General features: G+C 38.9%; 1 protein-coding gene across 1 annotated transcript in view; it reads left to right on the top strand.

The window, feature by feature from the left end:
- LOC103462246 (neural-cadherin) overlaps nt 1-24,721 on the top strand; it is a 353,789-nt gene that overhangs the window by 278,906 nt on the left and 50,162 nt on the right. Inside the window, exons 32-34 of the mRNA XM_008404906.3 lie at nt 1,958-2,124; nt 12,181-12,445; nt 23,066-23,246. Of these exons, the coding sequence (XP_008403128.2) occupies nt 1,958-2,124; nt 12,181-12,445; nt 23,066-23,246 (613 nt within the window). The remainder of the gene's footprint in view (nt 1-1,957; nt 2,125-12,180; nt 12,446-23,065; nt 23,247-24,721) is intronic.

Genomic DNA, 24,721 nt, shown 5'->3' with positions numbered 1-24,721 from the left:
GCAATTAATCACTTTTGCTGTTTATACAATGACTTGTTTTTTTTGTTGTTGTTTTTTTACATTACTTTGCTGAGTTTTGGCAACCAGGGAAGCCCTCTTTGGAAAAGAGAAAAGAGTTGTTTACTCAGCTTTAATTTGAGAAGGCAGCACCAAAGGAAGCATTTGCTTTTGGCTCACCGGGTTCAGACACTTTCCACACAATTCAGCAACCAAAGACTCTCTTCAGAGATTTGTTCCTATTCCTTGTTTGCTCGGTTTTCATAATCACCATCATAAATGTTCTTTTCTTAATTGCAGCCCTTCCCAATTAACAAGAGATTATTGCACAAAAGAGGATAGCATTAATTACACTAAATTTACAAATCTCATGCAGCTACACCTCTGGTCCCTTTTGGTGGGGAGTCGGAGTTGTTCCAGTATATCTGTGTCTTACTTAGAAGAGACGATAGGACGGATATTGGAGCTTCATTGGTGTGTGTGCATGTGTGTTACTCTGGTGAAGAAAGGTTGGTCAAAAGCCAAAGCTCTAAATTTACTGGTTTGTCTACAGTTTGGCAATCACCTGTTGTAGGGAAAGGACTCTGGATGCAGTTAGAAAGACCTTCCCTTCCTTGATGACTGGTTTAAAGTTGAGCCACTGTTTCTCTACATCAGAAGGAGTCAGTGTAGGTGAGTCGGTCATCTGAGGTAGAACAAGGGCAGAATTTGCTGGAGTGATTATACCTTCACGGGAAATGCCTTTCTATTCAACTTAATTCAATTGAATAATACTTTATTAATCCGTAAGTTGTCATAACTCTTGTCCTCCAAATATCTTCAGAGTCATAGACATGATAGGCCGGATATGATTGATGGAAGATGGTTTGAACTTCCTCCTCTCTCTGCTCTTTGCTGATTCTCTGCATCTATGAAGTCTCATTTTCTGGAAATTGGGGGTCGTAGTTCAGGTATTTGATCATTCTGAGATCCTAACCACCTGCTTCCTTTTGTGAAAACAACACATTGTTTCTGCTGTTACACATCATAACAACTGTCCAAAACTCTCTTCAGCTGCACAATATCCAAAAGCAGAGAGAATATTCTTCTAAATACACAACGCCTCAGCCAAAAACATTCATGAACAAACTGAACAAATCAGAACTAACGTGACAGAGCTGCTCCAACATGCTGCCACCAGTGGAGGTGCAGTTCTAATGAGTCTCATTTTGGATCCCCCAGAATGAGCTGGAGAGTGTTCCTAGTGAGAGGAACGTCTGGTTTTCCCTTTCTAGTGGCCTGATCTTGGATGAGTGGAAGGCGATTGATGAAAGTCTACAATATAGTTGGTGAAAATCAGGACAGAGTTTTAAAGTGGTCTGTAGATGACAGCTCATGCTGCAAATTCAGTGCTGAATGAGAAAGGGCTTGATATGGTTTTGGCTTAAAGCGCTCATCTCTTTCAAACTTAGATACCTGGAATACAGAGTGGAGGTCAGGATCCACAACTGCAAATAGCTGAAATCCTCAAAATAATTTTTTGTATGCTTGTTTTAATAGTTCAAACACCAAATATACCTCAATATGCATTAATGCACACAGTGAAAACTGTCTTAGCACTACCGCAGAAGCTAACATCCACCTTCTTTTTCTCTGCTTTTGGAGATTCAGCCAATACTGTACCAAGTTACATTGCTCTGTGGTATTTCAAAGGTGTATTTTCTTTTGAATGTTTTTGATACCCTCCAAGAACATATCTGTGGAGCTGCATTCCTCTGGAAAACCTGTCAATAACCGGGGGTCCAGTGTTAATATAAAGACATTTGAGTGATGTATTTTCTCAGCAAATTTGAGAATATTGGATCGATTCTGCCTGACATTTGTTCTAGAAACTGAAAAAAAGAGATTACATTGAGTTGCATAGATGATAGAGAAGATCCTTAATTGTTCAGTGTCTAATTTGTGTGTATCTGTATTCCAGAGGCCCCGGAGTATTCCTTCGACGGCCACAGTCATCTGCATTACCAGCTGGCGTCTGCGCTCCCAGCCCGAAGAACGTGGATCCAAGTCCTGGTTCGAACCCGGAAACACAGCAGCATCATCATCAGCCTGGTGTCCAGGGACCAGAGTGAATACCTGCGACTGGAGGTGAGCTGGCCGTGTAGGCACACGATCATGATCGCATCAAATCACTGGTACATTGCCACGTGTTTAGAGTTTGTGATGAGCAGCTTCAAAAGCTTCTGTTTGGTCTATTCATCCTTTAGTCCTGATGTGACAACATTCAGTGTCGCTTTTTATGCCATGCATTACCCTTGATGGCCCTGATTAAAAGCCTGTTGAATTGTTCAGTTCATTTCAGAGTCACAAATCCTTCAGCTGTGATCTGGTTATGTAACATGGAGTCCAGTGTCTTGTGAACATAGGTTACCAAAATATACCCACCAGAAGATGGCATCTGTGTACATGATGAGTTTCTGGTATGTGTTTGCCAAACATGCTCCTTCTTTATGTGTCTGTTGCGTATGATAGCTTTTTTATTTTAGAAAAATTGTCAAAGAATTTAGCTTATGAAGTATTTGTCTATGAAATATCACTTTTGGAGACAGTTTATTAATAAGGCGGTCAGACCATAACTCATCTACTGGATGGATGGATGAATGGACCATGAAGTGTTCACATTTACACTTCAGTTCCCAGGAAAGTAGTGGCTTCTCCTTCAACTATTATCTATTTATGTCAGGATGTGTGTGTTTTGAAACTGACAGACATCAAGAAAGTCACTAACTACAGTTTTCATTTGTTCAGGATAATACAAATATAATTATAATAAAAATAGAAAAAAATGCTCAAATGATGCATGATTCAAAAGTTTTGACTTAACCCCTAACGCGTTGAGACAACACTAAGACTTTGTGAAAATCAAACATAGGATATGATCAGAAGCTCCCTGCATCAGCGCCGAGGCACGGTGGTGGAGGCTGGTGGTTTGGGCTTCCTCTGGTCACATGACATGTTAACCACAAACCTCTACTATAGAGTCAATGTTGAAGCTAGCTGAAGCTTGGTGGATCTTTGGGTTTAAAATAATGAAGGATTTTGGAAATATTTGGAACTATGTAACAATAAAGATTTAGAATCAATAATTACTGGGTACATTTTCATCAATATTGTCGCAGTTCAGCTGAAATGTGTAACTATGGAAAATTATTACAGGTTGAAGATAATTTAGTAAGAGTCCAGCTAGCAGCATATATTTATACTACTGTTGCTGGACGGAGCTGCACCGATAAATCCTTCGGCTGATGAATTGGCGCCGATTTCCTTCATTTTGTGAAATCGGCTGATACTTAGGCATGACTGACCGACAGCCCCGCCCACCAGGTCATGCCTGGTTAACAGTATTCACCTACTGTGGTCAACATTGCCACTTGTCTCTATTTCTCAACTTTAAAATCGAAATTGATAGGTCAGGCTTTTGAAATTGGAAAACTGCAATTGATGCACAGCTAGTTGTTCTTGCTGTTGTTATTATTACTATTATTATTAATGGTACTAATGCTACTACAAATATGCTCACTTTTGGTAGACAAAGTCACAAAGAAAAAGAATAAATGCTCTAGGTCTGAATGCATTAAACACTTGTTTTTTTTTGTTGTTTTTTTTTGTTGATGTTTTTTTGTTTTTTTGTCTCCAGGGCTTCATTACACCCACTGAATGTTCTGTTCACACTTTAAATGTTCCTTCATTTCTGTTCATTTGCCAGTTTCCCTGCTTTGTCTCGACTTAACTTGTTGTCTTGGACGGCGCGGCGCCTCTCTCCGGTGCTTCCCGGACGCTCGCTCCTGTTTGTCACCCCGCACCGTGCCCGCGTGTATTGATCAAACTTCAGTGTCTAACTGATGATGATTACAGGATCCATATCACAGCCGCCATTAGAGTGCAACCTCTCCTACGATCCCCGTCTGTCATCCATCTGTCTCTTCCTTCGATTCATCCGTTCCTGCACTTCCTCTTAAATGTCACAGCGCTCTCTCAGCACCGCCGCATGGGGAGCAGGTTCACATCATTTATCCACGACATAAAGTGCATTTATTCCTGGGTGCAGACAGCATGGGGATATGTGAATCTTATGAAAAAGCTCCCTGCAGTGACATGCGGGATATTCTGCCTTGGTCTCTGCTTGGAGTAGGAACATATTGCTACCAGGGTTATGTTGTTCTCTCTAACAGCTCTGTTTGCTTTTAATCAGAAGGAGGAATTAGTGTGAGTTACTCTTGGCTGGATATTCTTTCAGGAAATTAGGGGACTGATTGTGTTTGGCTTAATGAGTGACTAAAGCATTTAACTGTAGGAAATCTTTAAATCTGTGCAGATATACTGTACAGATCCACTCTGAATATACAAACAACATGAACTGTAACTGTGCACTTCGTGGATTTCTGATGTTATGTCATGTTAGAAATGCATATCGTACAGCACAGTGGAAAAGTATTTGTTCCCCTACAGATTTCTTCAGCTTTTGCTTTTCCGCCACACTTGAAATGTTTTTAGCTCCTAAAGCTGTCAGATTAAGATGAACCGAGTAAAAACAAAATTAAGTTTTATATATATATAAGTACCTTGTTGTGGATGAATTACCCTCCACAGGTAATTCTCACCATGTTCCAGCTCACTGTAAAAACTATTTATCAAGACATGCCTCCAGGTTGTAAAACCTTTTTTAAAAACCCGGTTTGAAAACTATACTGTGGATTGCCACAGGTTATCGCTGCCAGCACCCCTGTTAAAATAATTGAAGAGTTAATAAATTGATTGCCATCTCCTTTGAGAAAAAGTTGACAGCATCATATTTTGTTATGACCAGGTAATGCCATTTTATGTTTCCTCAAAGTCACGAGGACGGTGCATAACCCGACATTCACTGATTAGGATACGGCATTAAAACGCTGCTCTTTCACTCCGCTGCTTTGCAAAAGGTCACACTGCTGAGCTCATTTATTTTTACAAGGCTTTCTGCATGAAAGAATGAAATACTTGACCAAACTTGTCCATGCTCCTCACTGTAGGTCACCTGAACTTTTGTTAAGAGTAAAACAAAAATTACACCTGCTTGTCTAGTTTGCTAGATGTTGCTTTGGACAAATGATTTGCTTTTGTTAGTTGTTTTAAGGTCACCTACTGTCATCACATGTAGTCTAAAACAACACTACCACCAATAGATACTCCATAAAGCATCAAACTAAAACTCCTTGAGCTGAAAATTACAAAGGAATTACACTCAGCTGTTAAGAATTCACATCAGGGCTTTTACTACACACCATGTTGAATTTCATTTATTTACTTAGACAGTAGACGGCCTGTCAGATTTCTGGATCTTATTTTTGTTTTATGCACTATTGCCCTATATTGGGTCGGGTTGGTTAGTTGGTTGGATTAGTTGGTTGGATTAGGTTAGTTGTAGAGATGTGCCGATCAGGTTTTTTCCTGCCGATTCCGATCAGCCATGAGGGCCGATGACCGATACCGATCACCGATACCGATCACATATTTTTTTATTTTTTTTATCATAAGCACTACCGGTTACATTGTATGGAAAAAGGAACCATAAATTCACCTTAATTTAGACAAAAACTTGTTTTTAATCACTTTTTCCAAGAAAAAAACAAAACAGGCATTGTGCAAATTGTACTGCTATCGGTAATACTATCTTCAACAGACTGATAACATATGAAGGCTCTGAAGAGGCTAAACAATGCAAAGAGTCAAAATAAAACCTCTCAACATTGCCAAAAATTCAAGTATAAAACTTAACATTCAAAGGCAAATACAGGTTCCATTACAATAAACAATCCAGAGTTACTGAATAAAAACTTCCTGATAGCATGGCGGCTAGCTGAGTACTGCTAGTTCTGTGTGGCTGTTTCTGACTGAGCGGAGTAATTATGCAGAGCCGATCGATCGGCACACCTCTAGTTAGTTGGGTTTGTGGGTTTGTTAGGTTGATTGTGTCAACTGTGCAAAGTTTCAGCCAACCAAACTTTTGTGTTTTCAAAATTAGTTTTTAAATGGTAGCAGTTTCATCGTGATGTGGTCATTTACTCTAGATAAAGGGTGGCGTCTCCTGTATGGGTGAGGAGCTGCAACCTCAGCCACCATGTCTGAAGTTCATTCATTCATTCATTCATTCATTCATTCATTCATTCATTCATTCATTCATTCATTCATTCATTCATTCATTCATTCATTCACCAAAATGTCAGATTCTTTCCATTTTCATGTCAGTCAAGATTAAAATGTTTTTCCAATCACATTTTGTATGCATTCAGAATGAGTATATGAGAAGTATCAGTGGTGGAAATGACAGTATGCTTCATGTATCTGTCTGGTCTTTATACAGATCAGGTTCATTATCTAAATTTCTTCTATAAGAAACAAATAAATAAACTGAAGTGATTTTGGGGAATGTACAATGGTACAAATCCCAAGAATCGATGCTCATCAAAAAAATAACTTCTTAATTAATCATTAAAAGCCTAGAATTACCAATTACATGACGAGCACATGTTTAGATTAAAATGTTTTGTTCAAAAAACGCTGTAGAGCTTAAGAAGCATCTGAGGGATTAAAAGTTTCTCTTCTCTGGAAGTGCTGACTGCAAAACAGAGTGGCACACACAAAGCGGAAACTGCTCCTGCAAACTCCAGTCACACCAGCTACCACGTTCATACATGCCACCCAGGGAGCAGAGCTTGAGTCAAATCACACCACTCTGTTCTGCTTTAATTGGAGTTAAATCAGGTGGCTGGGAGCATGTCTGGATGAAAAGCACTGCCCTGGTGGATTGTGACCATAATTATTACCTTATAATAGAGCTCTGGAATGAGCCTCCGTCCCAAAGCCAAACAGCCTTGGAGGTGTTCAACATCTTACCCAACTTCTTGTTAAAAGTAAGGAGTCGTTGATGCATGAATTAGGACTGGAATAGGTGAGAGAAATGGATTTTTTTTAAAAGCAAAGACATGGACATTTGTAGTTGGGTATGTAAAGTTAAGAGTAGTGATCTGCATTTTTGACCAGTGTCCTCCTTCAGAAACCTGCCTTATGTTTATTATGCTGAGGAGAAGTGAGGAAGTTACCGGTGTGCGCCCACGTCCTCGTCACATCTCTCCTGCTTTGTCTCAGTTTGCCTGCCCTTCTCATCTCAGCTCTGTGTTTACGCGCTAGCAGTGGCAGACAAAGATGGAGGGGAGGAAATTATGCTCAGTGGGACACTTGGAGGATCAGTTTGAAATTGAAATGAGGACGACACACCCACCACCATGTCTCCCTTAAAACAGCCTTCGGACATATTCCGTCTCCCCCCCCTCCACCCTTCCTGCATTCCCGGCCCTCCATGCTGCATGGATGACAGAGAGGCGTTGGAATTAAAATAAAAACAGAAAAAGTGCACCAGGTTTTATTTCAGGTCCTCAGTGCAGCTTGTTGTAATAAATGTCTTAATTGCTTTGTATTTGTACGTTTTTGTCTTAGAAACGTTCCTCCTGCATGTTTTTCCTTAAAAAGACATTAGACATTTACCCTGGACTGTGGATCTAATTTGCAGATCCTTACGGTATTAAAAGGAGCAGCTCTAAGTTATCTCATTGTTCTAATCAGTCAGACCAACTGGAGTCGTTCTACCTTTAAAATATTTAAATCTGAAGCTTAATCCTTAGTCACTTCAGCATTTTCACCATAATTACCTCAAGTTTCCTTTTGATTTGGGATTTGTTTCAAATTAACATGCAGACAGTTTTAGAACCTTCATTTGTGGATCTCCCTAAAGCAAATGAGTTTCATTTGATTTGTCCACTTAGAAAAATGAATAATTCCTTCTCAAGTTAGACGTTTTTAAAGACAAATTCCATTTTTGATTTAAAAGAAGCTTGCTTTTAAAGAAAACTTGTTCTATTTTTTGTAGATATCCTACAAAATTCAGTTTCAGTAAAATGACAGAGTTGAAACCAGATATTTGCATATACTGTAGAAAAAGATACATAACTTCAGTTCAGTTTATTGTTTTATGTATTTACTTTGAAGAAAGAAAGAAATGTATTGCACTGTGGCACTCAGAATTGTTATATGACTGTCAAGGTGAAGCCAAACAAATTTACTTTCACAAGTGAAGCATTACAGCGTTCCCTGTAATGATCCTCTTGATATATAGATTAAACTTCATTAGAAATTTGGCTCTGGGTTTATTTCAAATGTAATGGAGACAGAAATTGGAAAGAAAGAGAGAAATGTTTAAAGGAAAATGAGGAGTAGAGGAGAGGAGAGACTGAAGCACAGAGAGAACTGAAGTCAGCAGTGTAGCAGTTTGCCTCTAAACCTACAGAAAGAGGAAAAACACAAAGCCAAGAAACCACAACGCAGCATAAGCATATCAACAACTGTAACATCACTGAAAAGCTTAACTATGTTGCTCCAGTTCACAACAAATCTAAACACTTTACAAAGAAAATCATTTGAATCCATTAAGACGAACAGATTCCAAATCAGTTACATGCATTCCATATTGATCCTAGTTATCAAACAATGCAGTTAAGTCCAGTTTACTGTTCAAACTGGTTTTTATTAATCCTGGAAGTCAACACTCCTGGTGTGTTTTTGATGAGGGAATAACATCATAACATGAAGCCTTTGGTCCTGTGCTGGTTGAAGGGAGAATAAATGAATCGGGTCTATCAGTACTAATGTCTTCTGCCTTTTCAATCATGTTTCATATTCTGTCTATTAATAACTTAATATATTTATGTGAATGTTCAATCAGATTCAGTTTTTCCCATTTTAGATAAGTTGGTATTACCAAAATTATTATTATTATTTAAATGCCCCAATAATGAACCAGAATTTATTTATTTTTTTATTTATTTTTTTACATCAAATTTTCAGTCTCTTCAAATTCTGAAACAGGTTTCTTCAGCTTTTCCACATAAAGCTCTTCCTTCATGATGTCATCTATTTTGTGAAGAGCACCAGAACACCCACACATGATGCTGCCACCATTTTATCTAGGCTGCTGTCCTGAGGTTTGTAAGCTTTTCCTTATTGTATTTATGGCTAAGCATTTAAGTTTTACTTTAAATAGATCCAACTGAAAGAGGGCCAGTTTTAAGCTTGGAGCTTCAATGTGAAATCAGTGTAATATTTACCTGTACCGAGACTGGACTGTCACAAAAGCAGATTAATCGCCTGAGCTGAGGGAAACTGTTTTAGAAAGAAATCTTTTTGTTTTGTCTCCATCAGCACTGTGAGTTTGTTTGTGACAGTGAATGCCTTGGAGGGGGTTTTTCTGTGTAAACTGCTGACAGACTGTACTTGCTTGTCATTCTGTGGGGACACTGGGTCCCAGTAGGAGCCACAGACTCTTCCCTCCAAACATTGTATGCCTGACAGAACCTGGTAGCCTAGAGCTTCTTCCTCAGAATGGCTTCAGGCTGATTATAAAGCTAATATGTGCTGAGGCTGCTTCAAAACGGACAAGTATAAGTAGCTAGTTTTATTAGCCTTTTTACAGATGAACCTGTGATGCATAGCATGATGAGTTCTATGTGAACAGGTGTAATGTGAAATAGAAGCTCATTAAGGTGAACTTCAAACCTTTACAACCTCATTCCCTTAAAGCTGGAAAGAAATCACAGTAACAGGTTTGATAATTGTTTGATGATTCTGACAATCTAATGAGTTCTAAACAACCGATATCATCGGTAAATATTAAGATTTCTGAATGATTCATTATTTCAGAAATTAATACTTTATCACCATTGTGGGAAGATGTTAAAATAGTGGTGGGACTTGATTAAAATTTTAAGTCAAGTTATTTAACAAATTAATCACAATTAAAATTTTAATAAAAAACTTTATATCAAAAAAAAAAAACATTCTCACTTTAAAACAATTTTGCTGCTAGATATTTGAATAAATAGACATCCGAACTCAACAACTAAGATATTTATAGTTTTTTATCTGTTTTTCATGTTATTCAACCATTAGCTTTATGTAAAGTGCTATTCCAACCATTCAGTGTTCCAGTGTTTCAGGAACTCCTGATCATTCATGGATGTTTTTTAGAAATGTGGACAGTGGACGCTAATGTTAGCATTTGGGACGTCTGGGCTGCTGCTACATGTTTAGCACTGAGATGCTATTTTAGGCTTGGATAGATTTGCTAATAGCCTAACTCCTTAAACAGAACTTGAATACAACAATAGTCTTTTCCAGAGTTAAGTCAGATCAGTTGTAACCCCCATAGGTGCAAGAGAAGCAGCTTTTTTGTCCATTGTTATCGCCTTTGCGTCAGATTTAGAAACGTACTAGGAACACGCAAATACAAAGATTCTGCTTTAAACTTCAGTATGAAAAAAAAAGATTAATTGCATTACAATCTATGTTATTAATCAAAACTTACGTTACAAAGTCACAGCCCTACTTTAAAAAGAATTTCATACTTTGATTCCATTATGAACTCACAGTGGTTTTTCATAGTCTTGGATGTCTGCTACTATATTAAAATATAAAAAGAAATATTTGAATAGGTTTTTTTTTACTTAGTGTGATAGAAAACCCTCAATGGTTGGGAATTGACTGCAGACATAACAACAATGATATACTTAGATACTCAGACTGATGGATGGATGGATGGATGGATGGATGGATGGATGGATGGATGGATGGATGGATGGATGGATGGATGGATGGATGGATGGATGGATGGATGGATGGATGGATGGATGGATGGATGGATGGATGGATGGATGGATGGATGGATGGATGGATGGATGGATGGATGGATGGATGGATGGATGGATGGATGGATGGATGGATGGATGTTATCTACAGTTCATGTGATTATGGGTGAGTCTCATAGAAAGTCTCATACGGTGTAAATGTGTGGAATGTGAGACGTGATGAAAGCAGAGATTTACTCTTCAACCACATTAATCTGATTCGCTTCTCTTTGTTTCACCAACATTGAAAACGACACATTGTTTTTGTGTTCAAATAAACTTGTGGTTCTTTCAGAATCATCAGTGGGAGAGTGGTAATTCCAAAATAAATCAGGCGGCTTTTTAAAGCGCTTTACTTGTTGATAAAAATTTGACAACTGAGGCATCATGGATGACTTTTGTTTCCTTTTCTTCGATAGATATCATGTTATTTTGCTCATAAATTCATACCGCCGAGAGTTACCGGGATACATGACTCAACTGCATGATGATGCTGTCAGCATCGCTGCAGGGCAGAAAACGCTGTTTTTGTTCTTGTTCTCATTTAATGAAAGATTGTAACCGTGCTGTGAAAACCTATTGAGCCCCTTAGCATGGGTTTAGCTCTGGAACGCTCCCATGAATTCCATCTCAGTCCGTCCTGGACTCTTCCTAGTTGTTTATTCGTGACTGCTGACCTTAACTCTTCCACAAAACGTCTGAACATTTTATGTAAGTCAATTAAAATGTACTTAATTGAGAAGTTTAAAAAAATACATTTAAAAAATATATATAACTTAAAACCGCACTATGTAACGTTTATCAAAAATATGTCTACCATGTCATGAATGTATGGTATTAGGCAGATAAACTGTGAACAGATCGATCTCCTCCTCCACCTCCTCCCTGAGCTACTATTGTCGTCTGAAGACATGCTCCAAGTCAAAAACAACCAATCAGAGCCAGGAGGCGGGTCTTAATGCTGCCAATCAATCACATGAATATACTGTTAAATTTACCTACAGCAGAGAAACAAGTGAAATCTGTAAAAAGCATAAAATACCATTTTCCCTGTGCTGAATCAGGTCTGACTGGTTTTCTGAAAGAATCCAAACTAAGTTCAGTTTTGCAGACTAGAGCAGCAGGCATTGGCCCTTCTTTTTTTAGCGCTGTAGACATAATTGTCCTCATGCAACAAGGTTTCTCTTACTCCGAATAATCAGTGTGATGATTGGTAATGTAATCATTTCCTGAATGAGCCATAGAATCTATTTACTTGCTTTGTTTGTGTTGTTGTTGATCTATTAAAGCAAGAGTATTCATTTTCCATTCCTGGAACATCTTTAATAACGTCTGAATAATTCATGTTGCTTGTGAGGCTCAGCATTTTACTGCTGCTTTATATACAAACTGTTTTACAAACTCCAGGTTTTCCTTTTGTTCCCTTTTGCAGGTCTTTCAGGGCCTTCTTTGCACTTTCTACAACCTCGGGGACGGAGAGTACAACCTGACCCTACCCAGCTATCGCCTTGACAACGGCGAGTGGCACGAGGTCTCCTTGGACAGACACGACAATGAGATGACGCTGCGGCTGGATGGAGGCGGAGGGAAGAGGGAGGTGACGGGATCGCAGAGCAGAAGCCGAGAAATCATCATCGACCCGACCGCCGTGATGTTGGGGAACTCTTTCCCCTCGGAAAGCAACAAGAGCTTTCAAGGTGGGTAAAAACGACGTGCAACTTGGTGTGTATTCTGCAGGTCTTAAGATCAAAGGTTCAGAAAGATTTTGTGCATTGTAATCTTTAGAAACTCCAAAACGTCTCTGTGTTGGTTCCCTTTCTGAGGAATTGTCAAGTCTGTCTGTAACTTCATCCTGTCACACAACAAACATGTTTGTACTTAACATTTCTCTGAATTATCAATGTTGAAAAGGTTGATGGGAATGACAAAATGTGAAAGCACTTCCTCTATTTTGAAAAACAAAAGTTTGTGCGCGCGCTAGAGTTGGTTTTTCTGAAAAAGCGTTAATGTGCTAAAAAGAGTTTATCTGCCAGAGCTTGGAAATAAATGCAGGTGCAGCATCATTTTAAAATGAGAAAACCTTCTCGCTACAAGATTTAAAAACAAGCTGAAGATAGACTGAAGATAGACTTAAATCTCATTAAAACCAAAATATCATCTCCTTTAAGTAAGAAATAGTAAAACAGCAACACCTCTTGGGATTTTTTGATCTGGTCCAGAATAACCAGGAGAGTCACAGTGTTTCTCTTTACGCCTTTTTAACAAGTCATAATCAGTCAGAAGAACGATCCTGTTAAAACAAGAAACTTTGAAACTTTATAGTGAGATATCAAACTCAACTTGTTTTAATGAAAAGGTTTCTTCTTAAAATGTAATATAAAACAGGTTTTACTTATTCTAAGAAAAAAAGTTCTTATTTTAACGCGGTTTGCGTCTCATTATAACAAGATTTTCTTGTTATAATGATTTATTTCCGCCTCTGTAAGATAGACGCACATCATCTAGATAAGTTCTGTGGTAACAAATGTTTACCTTGCACTATTGATTAGCTGTGTCTTTCCTCTCTTTGATGCGGACAGCAGGTGGCATCACTGATGCTAGCTGACAGGACAGAACAAATACATCGTATCCGATAGCAACACATTCCTGAAAACCTCTCTGTATTTTTCTAGATTTAGTTTCTTGCAGCCATGCATAACATTATCGTCTGATGAAATTACGCTATGCTTAGCCTGGATGATTCACTCCAAAGAGCAGAAACACGCCTAATTTGCATTTTCTTTTTTGAGACTTTTTGAACGTTTCCATGACAATTCGATTGAAACATAACCAACATGTCTGTTACCTCTGACCACAACACAATGACTCATGTCTGTTTAAAGTCTACAGTCATATTTATGAAACTCATGCGAAGTCAACACACCCTTTTAACTTTTTCACGTCTTTTCATATTGCAGCTTTACCCCCTCAGTGTATTTTGTTAGGATATTATGTTAGTAACCAACACCGCCGTGAATATCGTGAAGTGAAAGGAAAGTGACACAAGGCGTTCCCTTTTTTTTCTCATCTTCATCGAGTCTGAAAGGTGCAAAGTGCAATTGGTATTCACTCCCCTCCTCCAGAGTTGCACATCTGCTCATCTATGCAAAATACCTCAGGCGTAGTTGAGCTGTTTTTTTTTTTTAGCGTTGGGAAACAAATTTGCCTTTCACACTTATAACACATGACCATGCTTTGACACATGAAGAGCACCTGACCAATAAATTTGCAGGTGATACCACAGGAGTGGAAGGCACACCTGGAGTGATGGCTCAGTGAACGGGAAGGAAGAAGTGTTTATGTGGGTTTTTTCTCTTTCTATTTTATGAGTTTTCATAGTAATAAAGGGACATGAAAAAGCAGGCACCCCCTTACAGACTTTTCTTTTTTTGTTGTTTTTAATGTAAATCTTTCAGAATATGAAACAAATATTTAGAAGTAGACTAAGACCAGTACTTTACATGTTGTTCTGAATTCTTGTGTTTCCTCAGGAATGAGTCACTGATCTGCATTTGGATTCATTTTTGTCTTTCTACTGGTGACTTTCAAGCCTACTTCAGTTTCTATTTAAGTTAATTCTTCATTCTACAGGTCAGGCAGTAATCAGGAAATTGAACCAGGAAATTGTGGGTAATTATACTTAATTGATGATTAAATGTGGGAGAAAATCACTTTTGGTCACAGCACCAGGTTGGCTTGGTTGGCAGGGTATTTTTCAACCTTAAAGGAAATTATAACTTCAAAACTGCATTTTGTTTTACTCAAGTTGACTTTGTCTGATATTAAATTTGATACTGAAACATTTTAGAGTGGAAAAGTAAAAACAGAAGCACTCACTAAGGGGGCAAATATGTTCTTAATAACTTATGTTATAGACTCTCATCTCGTTTTGATCTGTTAAAATGTGAATCAGAATCAGCGAGGTAACACCCGGGTTGAAAGATTCCATGACAAGGTTCTGTTCCTTTGATATTTCATATTTCGCTGGATGGATTTTTTTTGTTTTTGTGTTTTGAAAAGCCACAAAAATCATTCAGGCCGGTGTAGAACAATTGATTGAAGTTCAGATCTGTCCTTCTGATTCTTGTTATGAATCCAGCTCGGCTCGTCTGTGAAACACAATAATGAGTTTGGACTTTATTTATCTGTCTATTCATCCCGTCTTATCAGGTCTACCGCTCAATTATGACTGGTTTGAACTGCTGTCGCCGCTGTCACTTCAAAGCATGGAATAAGTAAACCTTTATCCTAAACACTGTAAATAAATGAGTCAAAAGGAAAAAGGTCAGGAACTTTTCTTTCATGGCGCAAATAACAGACGTAGCAAAGCATCTCAGGTGACAGCCAACACTTAAACAGAAATCAAGAAATGCAACCGCATTCCAAATAAATTTGGCAGGCCATCTTTTCCACATTCACCACTTGAAGTTTGAAACGGAGTAAAGCTTTAAATATGATGTGACATGTTTGATGTGTCACAGTGAAAGTAAAAAGTGTTGTTTTGCCATTGTATGAGATGGGTTAAGAAGGTTTTTTTATCCAACAGGCGCCACTGAAAATAGATTCTTTTATCTATTCATATGCAGCCTCATCAGGGTGGGATTGTGACATTTCTGAGCGTTAATGAATGATTGATATGACACTTTAATGGCTAATTCACTCAAACGATCAGGATAGCGTGTTTCCCCAGAGCTGGCTTCTCACTCCACAACAACTCTCAGATTAGTGACCAGCTGAAGGCGGTACACTGCTTCACTAACAGATTTATACTCACTGAACTTGTATGAAAAAAATGTTTCAGCTACTTTACAAATTTGCTTTACAGATTTACAAAAGATGAAAAAAGTTGGATGGAACGTGTCCTGTGTGGGCCTGGGCTGAAAGAAACATTAAAAAGCCAGATTTCAATTTCATACAGGGATAAAGACCTTCATTTTTGGACTCAGCATTTTAAGTTTTCAGCCAGGAAGTTACAGTTCAGAGACTAACTGGCCTTCCAAATGTAAAATGACCCTCAGCGTACGGCTACAACGGTTACAAAGTGGCTTAAGGACAACAAAGTCAGTGTTTTGGCCTGGTCATCATAAAGCCCGGGTGTCCAATAGAGAATCTGTGGGCAGGTTAAAGGTCTTCCTGACTCTGTCCCATCAGTTCTGTCACTATCAATGAGCCAGAACTTCAGCAAACTACGGTGAGAAGCTTGTGGAAATAAAACCCAAAACTGCTGAGTGGGGACAAATGATATTGGATTTGTGGTTGATATCCGATATGCAGATATACTAAAACTCATTTGGCCGATAACCGATACCAGTACCAATATTTTCTTTCCTATACCTACTTACTGAAACTATATAGCTTCTCTATTGTGGAAATAAAATACTGCATTATCTTTGTCAACTTAACCTGCTACCAAATGAAAATGCTAAAAAGATGCTGAAAATGATGAAACACTTTCTACTTGCTTTATGTCCATTTCATCCATTTTCTGCCGCTTATCCGGGGGCGGGTCGCGGGGGCAACAGCTTAAGAAGGGAGGCCCAGACTTCCCTCTCCCCAGCCACTTCTTCCAGCTCCTCCAGGGGAACCCCAGGCCAGCCGAGAGACATAGTCCCTCCAGCGTGTCCTGGGTCTTCCCCGAGGCCTCCTCCTGGTGCCCGGAACACCTCACCAGGGAGGAGTCCAGGAGGCATCCTTACCAGATGCCCGAGCCTCAACTGGCTCCTCTCGACGTGGAGGAGCAGCGGCTCTACTCTGAGTCCCTCCCGGGTGACCGAGCTTCTCACCCTATCTCTAAGGGAGAGCCCAGCCACCCTGCAGAGGAAACCCATTTCGGCCGCTTGTATCCATGATCTCGTTCTTTCGGTCATGACCCAAGGCTCATGACCATAGATGAGGGTGGGAACGTAGATCGACCGGTAAATCGAGAGCTTCGCTTTTTGACTAGGCTCTCTCTTCACCACGACGGACCGGTACAGCGCCCGCTTCACAGCAGACGCTGCCCCAATCCGCCTGTCGATCTCCCGCTCCCTTCTTCCCTCATTCGTGAACAAGATCCCCAGATACTTAAACTCCTCCACTTGAGGCAGGTCGACCCCCCTTATCCAGAAAAGGCACTCTACCCTTTTCCGGCTCAAGACCATGGCCTCGGATTTGGAGGCACTGAGCCTCATCCCGGCCGCGAACCGCTCCAGCGAGAGCTGCAGATCACGTTCCGATGAAGCCAACAGGACCACATCATCCGCAAAAAGCAGAGATGCGATCCTAAGGCCACCAAAACGGATCCCCTCAACACCTCGGCTGCACCTAGAAATTCTGTCCATGAAAGTAATGAACAGAATCGGTGACAAAGGGCAGCCTTGGCGGAGTCCAGCTCTCATTGGAAACGAGCCCAACTTACTGCCGGCAATGCGGACCAGACTCTGACACCGGTCATACAGGGACCTGACAGCCCGTATCAAAGGGCCCGGTACCCCATACTCCCGGAGAAACCCCCACAGGGCCCCCCGAGGGACACGGTCGAACGCCTTCTCCAAGTCCACAAAACACATGTAGAGTGTTTGGGCGAACTCCCATGCTTTATGTGTAATGTCAAATTTATTCATGACATTTGCTCTCTTTAAGACAATGACAACATTCAAACAGAGCACATTTGATGTAGTTCTGGTTTGTCATATAAAACCGCACCTTTTACATCAGTGAGTTATTTTGACGGAATGGCCTATGTCCGATTTAAATTTTACAGCTAATATTGGCCGATAGCGATACCAAGTCATACAGTGAAAGGCAATTCTTCTAAATACTGAGGAAATGTAAGTAAACCTCTGATTTTGAAGACATTAATAAACAAATCTGACATATTATTCCTCTCATTATTGTGGCATTTAGGAAAGAAAAATAATTTTGCTGATTCTAAATGACATAAAAGAGGAGAGGTTTGGTCTGATATAACTTCACAGTGGGGAGAAAAATGTGTCTTTTTATTCAGAGTATGTAAACTTGGGGTTTCAACTGTACCATGTTACCATGAATGATTCTTTGTGCTCATTAATTATTCTTATTCCTGTGCATCCTCTGCAAATCTCATCTCCTTACAGATATGAAAGTAGTTCAGATTTATGTCTGTTTTTTATTTAAATAAAAAATTCAGGACTTCTTTTCTTATTTCACCATCCTAACAGAGGTTTGCTGGCTCCTGTCATGGCCTATCAAACACCTGCAGTGTAGCTTTGACATCCATTCCCAGATGTCTTGACATATATTTTTACATTAAATCGGGTCGTGCAAAATGTCTTGAACAGGCAGGTGGAGACCTTAAACAGTTAAGCTACACAAAGGTCATCTTCATACGCCAGGTCGTTACTGTAAATAATAATTTGTTCTTAATAACTGACCTGGTTAAATCAAGGTTAAATAAAAAGCGTAAGGGGTGAATGCAAGAAGATATTTAAAAACCTTTAACACGCACAAACACACACAAAATGCAAGAAAAAAAAGTTGCTCTCTCTTTCAGCACTTATGAGTCTAAGGAAACATTTTTTTTGGTTTGGAAAAAGAGTTACTGTTTGATAATTGATAAAGAAAAAGGGTCAGAAATAAAAGATGCAGGCACAGAGTAAAAGAGCCTGAGAGCTCCCCGGAGTTAGACAGTAAGACATTTAGACAGCTGCGCCTCAGGCAATAAAAGACAATGCATGAGTTTATTAAATGGCTTTTTAAAGCATTTCTTTTCAACAGAGACAAGACTGATAGATTGTGGCAGGGAATGAGGGACTGAATATGTGCACATTTGTTTGGATTTACTTTTGTGAATATCTTTCTCTAAAATGTGGTAGCTAGAGAAAGAAATGTTTACTAAATACAATAAGTTGGCAGATAGGAGATTAAAAACAGAAATACTGGAAATATGTCCTCAGACACACTGATTTATGCCTAATAACACGCCATGGAGCTTCTGTGCAATAAACAAAACACATGTTGATCGATTTAAAATAGAAAATACTGTCCTCATTATGCACATTAAACAAATATAAGCCGGGGGTTGTTTCAGTCTGTGCTGGCTTAATCGTTTCACTGTAACATGTTTACCACACAACTGGACAGCGTGGAGCACAGCACAAGTTCAAACTGAGAATTACATTTTAAGTACATCTCAAAAAATTTGAATAAGTTCAATATTTTTTGTCACTTATTTCAGAAGTAAAACTCTTGTATATTATATATTATAGAGAGAGTGAAATATTTAGAACATTTATTTCTTGTTTGGACGATTATTACTTAAAATCCTGTAAGAAGAAAATAAGAAAATCTGTCTTTACCTCTACTTCCCACTTGCAGGTCTGACATTTATAATGTTTATTTTTGCGAGCATGCTGTGAGCTCAGGAAAGCAAACTTGTTTCTTTATGTACATTTTGAAGTTTTACATTAGAGTTTGATGGAAATGGCAAAATTTGAAAAGTTGTCTTCAATTTCACAAACATTTTTTTCCGCTCACAACGCGATTCTTGGTTTTTCCTAAAAAGAGTTAATCCATTAAAAGAGAGAAGGAAACATGTTTACTGAATAAGTTTTGACGTAGAGAACTTTTCCAATCCAAACCCCCAGCAGGGAGTGGAGGACTGTCAGCCTGCAGTAGCCAGAGAGAGGCACTCTGGGCTGGGATAGGAGTGGTTTAACGCTCCCATCTACTGGTGGGTCTGTGTCTTACCAGAGGCACAAAACTCTGAGAAATTTCTAAGTACAAACCTCCAGCTTGAAGGGGATGGCTCTCCATTTTTCATAGATATTTGCTACTTTGCAGCGTCTGCATCTTGTTTATTACAGTGCTACGTAGCGTCAACACCTGATGAAGTCATGGTTTGCATAGCCTGGTTGATTCCCTCTGATCCAGTAGATGGAAAAACTTTTTATTTTAAAAGTTTTCTCAAAATTTGCATAACAGTTGGATGGAAACATTGCTAAAGGAGATTATAAGTTGATGATCTTTAGGATGGAAAGGTCTGGTTGACAGCAGACACTCTGTAGTGGTTGTAGTTTTCTTGTCAGCAACATGATGCTGACAAGAACAGGTTATCTCTGTCCCCTTGGAGTACCATAAAGATCCATTTCTGGGCCTCTGTTTTTTTCTCTCCTCCTTCCAGATTGGAGCTATTTTCAGAAGCATAACATTTCCTTTCATGTTTTAAGCATATTACAGCTAGGTTTATTTCCACTGAGGTGCATGGCTGGATCCTCTGTCTAGCCTCTCCTTGATTGCCTTGTTGACCTCAGATGAAGGGCTCTTCATTTACTGAATCGTAATGAGAAAAAACACTGAAGTCATGCTGTTTAGGCTTAATGAAACCAGAAAGAACCCATATATCAACGCTTTCTTCCTGATATCACATGACACAAATTTGGCATGCATCTCTCATCTAAATTTCATGGGTGAAATATATATATTTTTATTTTTCTCTTGAACTTGTTTTGGAAGAAAGTCTGTTGTGTGGAAATAAAACGCTGAGCAATAATAAATTCTTTTAGAACCTTCTTTCTGGATTACTGTAACCCACTTCTTTTTGGAGTCAGTCTTCCATTTCTCACTTCCAACTGGTACAAAATGCTTCATGCACACAAATTCTGACTTATCTCCTCCGCCTCCTTCCAGTTTGTTTCTAATTTATTTTCCAAGGTACTTTTATTTGTTTTAAATATATTAATATATGTGCTTTTTTTTAATTCATCTAAATTGTTGCACCCATATGTACAATCTCACTTGTTCAGGTTAGTGCACCAGATGTTTTTATATGTTCCAAAGACGTGATGCAGACTCAGAGGTGATAAAGCGCTGTGGCTCCAAAACAGTGGGATGCTTTGTAATTGCACGATAGACAGACACTTTCACTCACTGTTGTGAAATCTAATTAAAAATATGCTTTTACTCTCTTTCCTTTGACTTGTTGTAATGAATATCATCCACTTTATTTTATTTTACTCTACTGTTTTGTCCTACATGTTTTAATTGTTGTATTATATGTCACATAGTTATTTTTACAGCTCTTGTGCATCTGTGTACCATTTTTTTTTATTATAATTGTCTGAATGAGGTATTTGGAATAGTGGAATATTTAAATTGATATTAAAACACATAACAAATCCTCTAAAAGCTGTTTCTGGTTTGGTTTCTGGGACACTGAGTTTCTAATAGTGAGTAACATCATTACTAATTTCCATGATGGTTTTTTTTATAGTTTAATGGAACAGAGATTATTACAACAAAAAGGCAAAAATAATTACCTTTATTGTATTGATCGAATTCAGGACATAGAGCTGAAATCTGACAGTGTAAAAGCTGCTGGTTTCCCATCCTGATAGGAAGCCATATGACCTAATTAGCAAATTTCCACTGATTTCTACAATAGTAAAACTAAAGACTTTGACACTCCAATCAAGTACTCAATTGGTTGGAATCTTACAAAAAAGACAAAACTGGGATTTCTTTGATTCAACTTAACTTCTCATAGAGGACAGAAACCACATGCAGGGCACACCAAGGTTCAATTCTAGGACGTCTCTTATTCAATATTCTCCCACTAGCTCAGGTTATAACAGGAAATAAGATTAGCCACCATAACTATGCAGATGATATACAGCTCTGCATTACAATGTTACCAGGTGACTCTGAACTCAACAGTGCCCTGAACAAATGCTTAGAAGAAATCAATAATTTTCTCCAGTTCACTCCAGAAGCAAAACTGAAGTTATTATATTTGGACCTAAAGAGGAACAATCTAGAGTCAGCACACAGCTTCAGTTATTACAGCTAGAAACTAGAGATATCCAGGTTTAGTGATGGCCGGCGCTGGCAACTGAGAAGGAGGTTACTACCTTGCATTAGCTTTGGAGAAGCTAGTGGCTAGCACACGGTTGGTCACACATTAGATTACCTACTTCTGATTAGGAGGAGAAAAAAATTAGGTGGAATCACCTTTAGCTATCTGATAAATTGGAAACCTCAGTCAGAAGCCAACTTCAGCTCGGCATAGTATATTATGTTTATACTTGGTGTCATGTTGGATTTCAGTAAACTCACATGTCAATAAATCTAATGTATGATTCTTACAGACAGTGTATGCCAACTATCTTGATAAAGTTTCCTTTAAAGATAAAAGTATGAGTCGAGGGTAAATGGCCTATAGGCATGCTAGTAGCTTCCTGGCCAACGGTAAAGCTAGCAAATTCAATGCTAACACTAGCTTATCCGTGCTAATTGCCAACAGATAAGAAAACAAATTCAGTGAGTGACCATGCTAGTCACTAACCCTCCAAAGAGAACATAAGTGAGTAGTCTCTTTCTCATTTGCCAGCACCGGTTGCTGAGTCACAAACCGGCCTATCCAAACTGTAGCTGGCTTCAGAATGGATATAGCCTCCTGCGACAAGGAATCCTGCGACATCACTGGGTACTCAACAGTCTGAACTTTGTCTCTGAAACCAAACCACAACGAAACACTCCAACACCACTAAGAGGGTTAATAAATGGCAGCGATGAGATCTAAATTGCAGCACTGCTAACATAGCTTCCTTCACTGCAGCGAACAAGTGGACAATTCTAATTTGGCTGGAAATGTCACTGAACTGACGAGCTGTGGGTTAGTTTAGTTTTGGGTTCAGCTGGAGGTCGGCTCAAAAGTTCACAGAAGTGCATATCAAGCATTAAGCACTTTATTCCTTCTGTACCTGGCTCAGCTTCAGCTCCTGCTGCGTTCAATCACTGACTGGTAGCTTGATCACAAAGGATGTGTTTATTTTAATTGCTGCTTGGAGTGAAGGTTCCTCTATTATGGCTCTAATAGATACGGCATTGCTGGCAGACTTTTGCTATAGTTGAGCAGGGGTTTAGAGGTTTGCTCCAAACAGATATTTTCAGTGTCTAACAGCCAGTGGTCACACTCCACTTTGATAAGTTTATCAGGTGACTGCACGAGAAGAACTTTTAATTAGCGTAGATAACAAAGCACTACGGAACACATAATGTTATATTCCATATGCATGGAAATCATTGACTTTAATCCTCTTAGTGCTTTTCTCCCCCGCCCCCCATTATTCAGCAACTTACGTAAAACATGTTGGCACTCTGCAGAACCTTTTTGGTGAATGAAAAAATAAACCAGTTCTTTAATCTATTAGTAACATGGACTTTCAAGCTAAACTATTTAATTTTATGTCTGGGTAGATGAATTCCTACAGCAACATTTCCCTGTTCCACTGAGTCGTCCACTTTGATTCCTCCTTCTGCAGGCTGCATCAGGGATCTACGCCTCAACGGTCGTTACATGCCACTAGACAGCCAGCCACGGGACGGGGTTTCCCAGGTCAGCGTGCAAGGGCTCTCCGTCGGATGTTCATCAGACTCCTGCAAAAAGTACCACTGTAAAGCCCCGTTTACCTGCGTGGACTTGTGGAGAGTGCACGAATGCAGGTACACACTCATACACACATGGTATAGAGTTCATTCACTCTGGGAGGCTTACATTCATTTCATCTTTTTAGGTCAAAGCCACAACGACTGACTTTTTTTGTGTATTCTTCATGATTTGGATTTATTTGGGATCAATCAAAGATCATTACACTTCATCTAAAGATTATTAGCGTAATCGACTAGAGTTAATCCAGTCAAGAATTACATAAACTAATTTCTATTCATTAGTTATCAACTGAGCTAAGAAACCCGAAAACAAATATGAAGGTTAAAAAAGACCAAAAATAACATTTCTACATTACAAACAACTCTGTAAAAGAGGAAGTTTTATGACAAGGGAATGAACTTTCAAATTATTGTCTAACCTGAATAAAGATAAAGAGTTCATAAGTCTCACAGAAACCTAAAGTTTCTCCACAGCCTAAGAGTTCTAATACCTCTCAGACAAGACGGTGAAGCCCAGATTTAGATATAATCTTGTTCTGCCATCTTTTGTCACCAGAGGTGCAACAACCAAACAGGAAAAAGCTCCTTTATTGATCAGCTTGTATTTATACCCAGGCAGTTCTTCCACCTCAATCTGAGAGTTAGTCACATGTCTCAACAATAGAGATTTGGACTCCCAAAGGTCTCTGAGACTGGTGTTTTTGTGCACAGGCTTTCACTAATCTGGAGCTTCTACACTTTGGATTACTTTCAGAATTGGAATGATAATGCTTCAAAAATTACTGACACTCAGGATATGTTCAATATGTTTGGAGGAAAACTGGAATTTACTTAAAGAGCTTTACTTAAAAAAAACACACAGACAAACTCATTGGAGTGCATCCAAGTCTTCAAAGGTCAGTCCTCACTTTGACTGAAAACCTTCTTGATGGACTCTTGACTTCTATCAGTCTTTCAAATCAACTCAATGGGAGCTTTACCTTCTGTGCAAGGAAATGGCACAAAGAAGCGATCAATAAATAAAAAGAGGAATCAGTGGTAAAGTGAGAGGAGTCATAATAGACGGTTAATAAAAACTCATTCAGGTATTTTTTTTTCAAGCACTTTTTGGATGATTGAACAGTTAGCTATGTTGCCTTTCAACAGGAAGGTTGTGGACTTCAAACTTTCTACGTTGAATTAGCATGTTGTAACCATGACCACGTAGGATCTCTCTGGGTTAGAGACGGACCGATCTGATACTAATATCTGTATCAGTCGCTGCATTAAAAAAATGTGTCAGTGACAATGGACCCAATCCACAAGGGCAAATCCATTGAGTCTAACTTTATGCTTTGTGCTCTCAGTGCCTCATGCTTTAGTATTTATTTTACATTATGCTTTGAATTCCTAATTGCACTTTCTGAACCATTTGAAAGGTTTGTTGCAGCTCATTTTGCATTGGTTCTTATATGCCTAATTGAACTGAGTGAACAAATCAAAGTCGTTTTTACATGATTAACCAAATTTGTGAAGTTATTGGTGTTTTT

This window comes from Poecilia reticulata, chromosome 3 (genome assembly GCF_904066995.2).
Source record: "Poecilia reticulata chromosome 3, P_reticulata-male-v2, whole genome shotgun sequence".
NCBI lineage: Eukaryota > Metazoa > Chordata > Actinopteri > Cyprinodontiformes > Poeciliidae > Poecilia > Poecilia reticulata.
The sequence above is the reverse complement of the archived record's forward strand: the minus strand, read 5'-3'. Positions and strand labels throughout refer to the sequence as shown.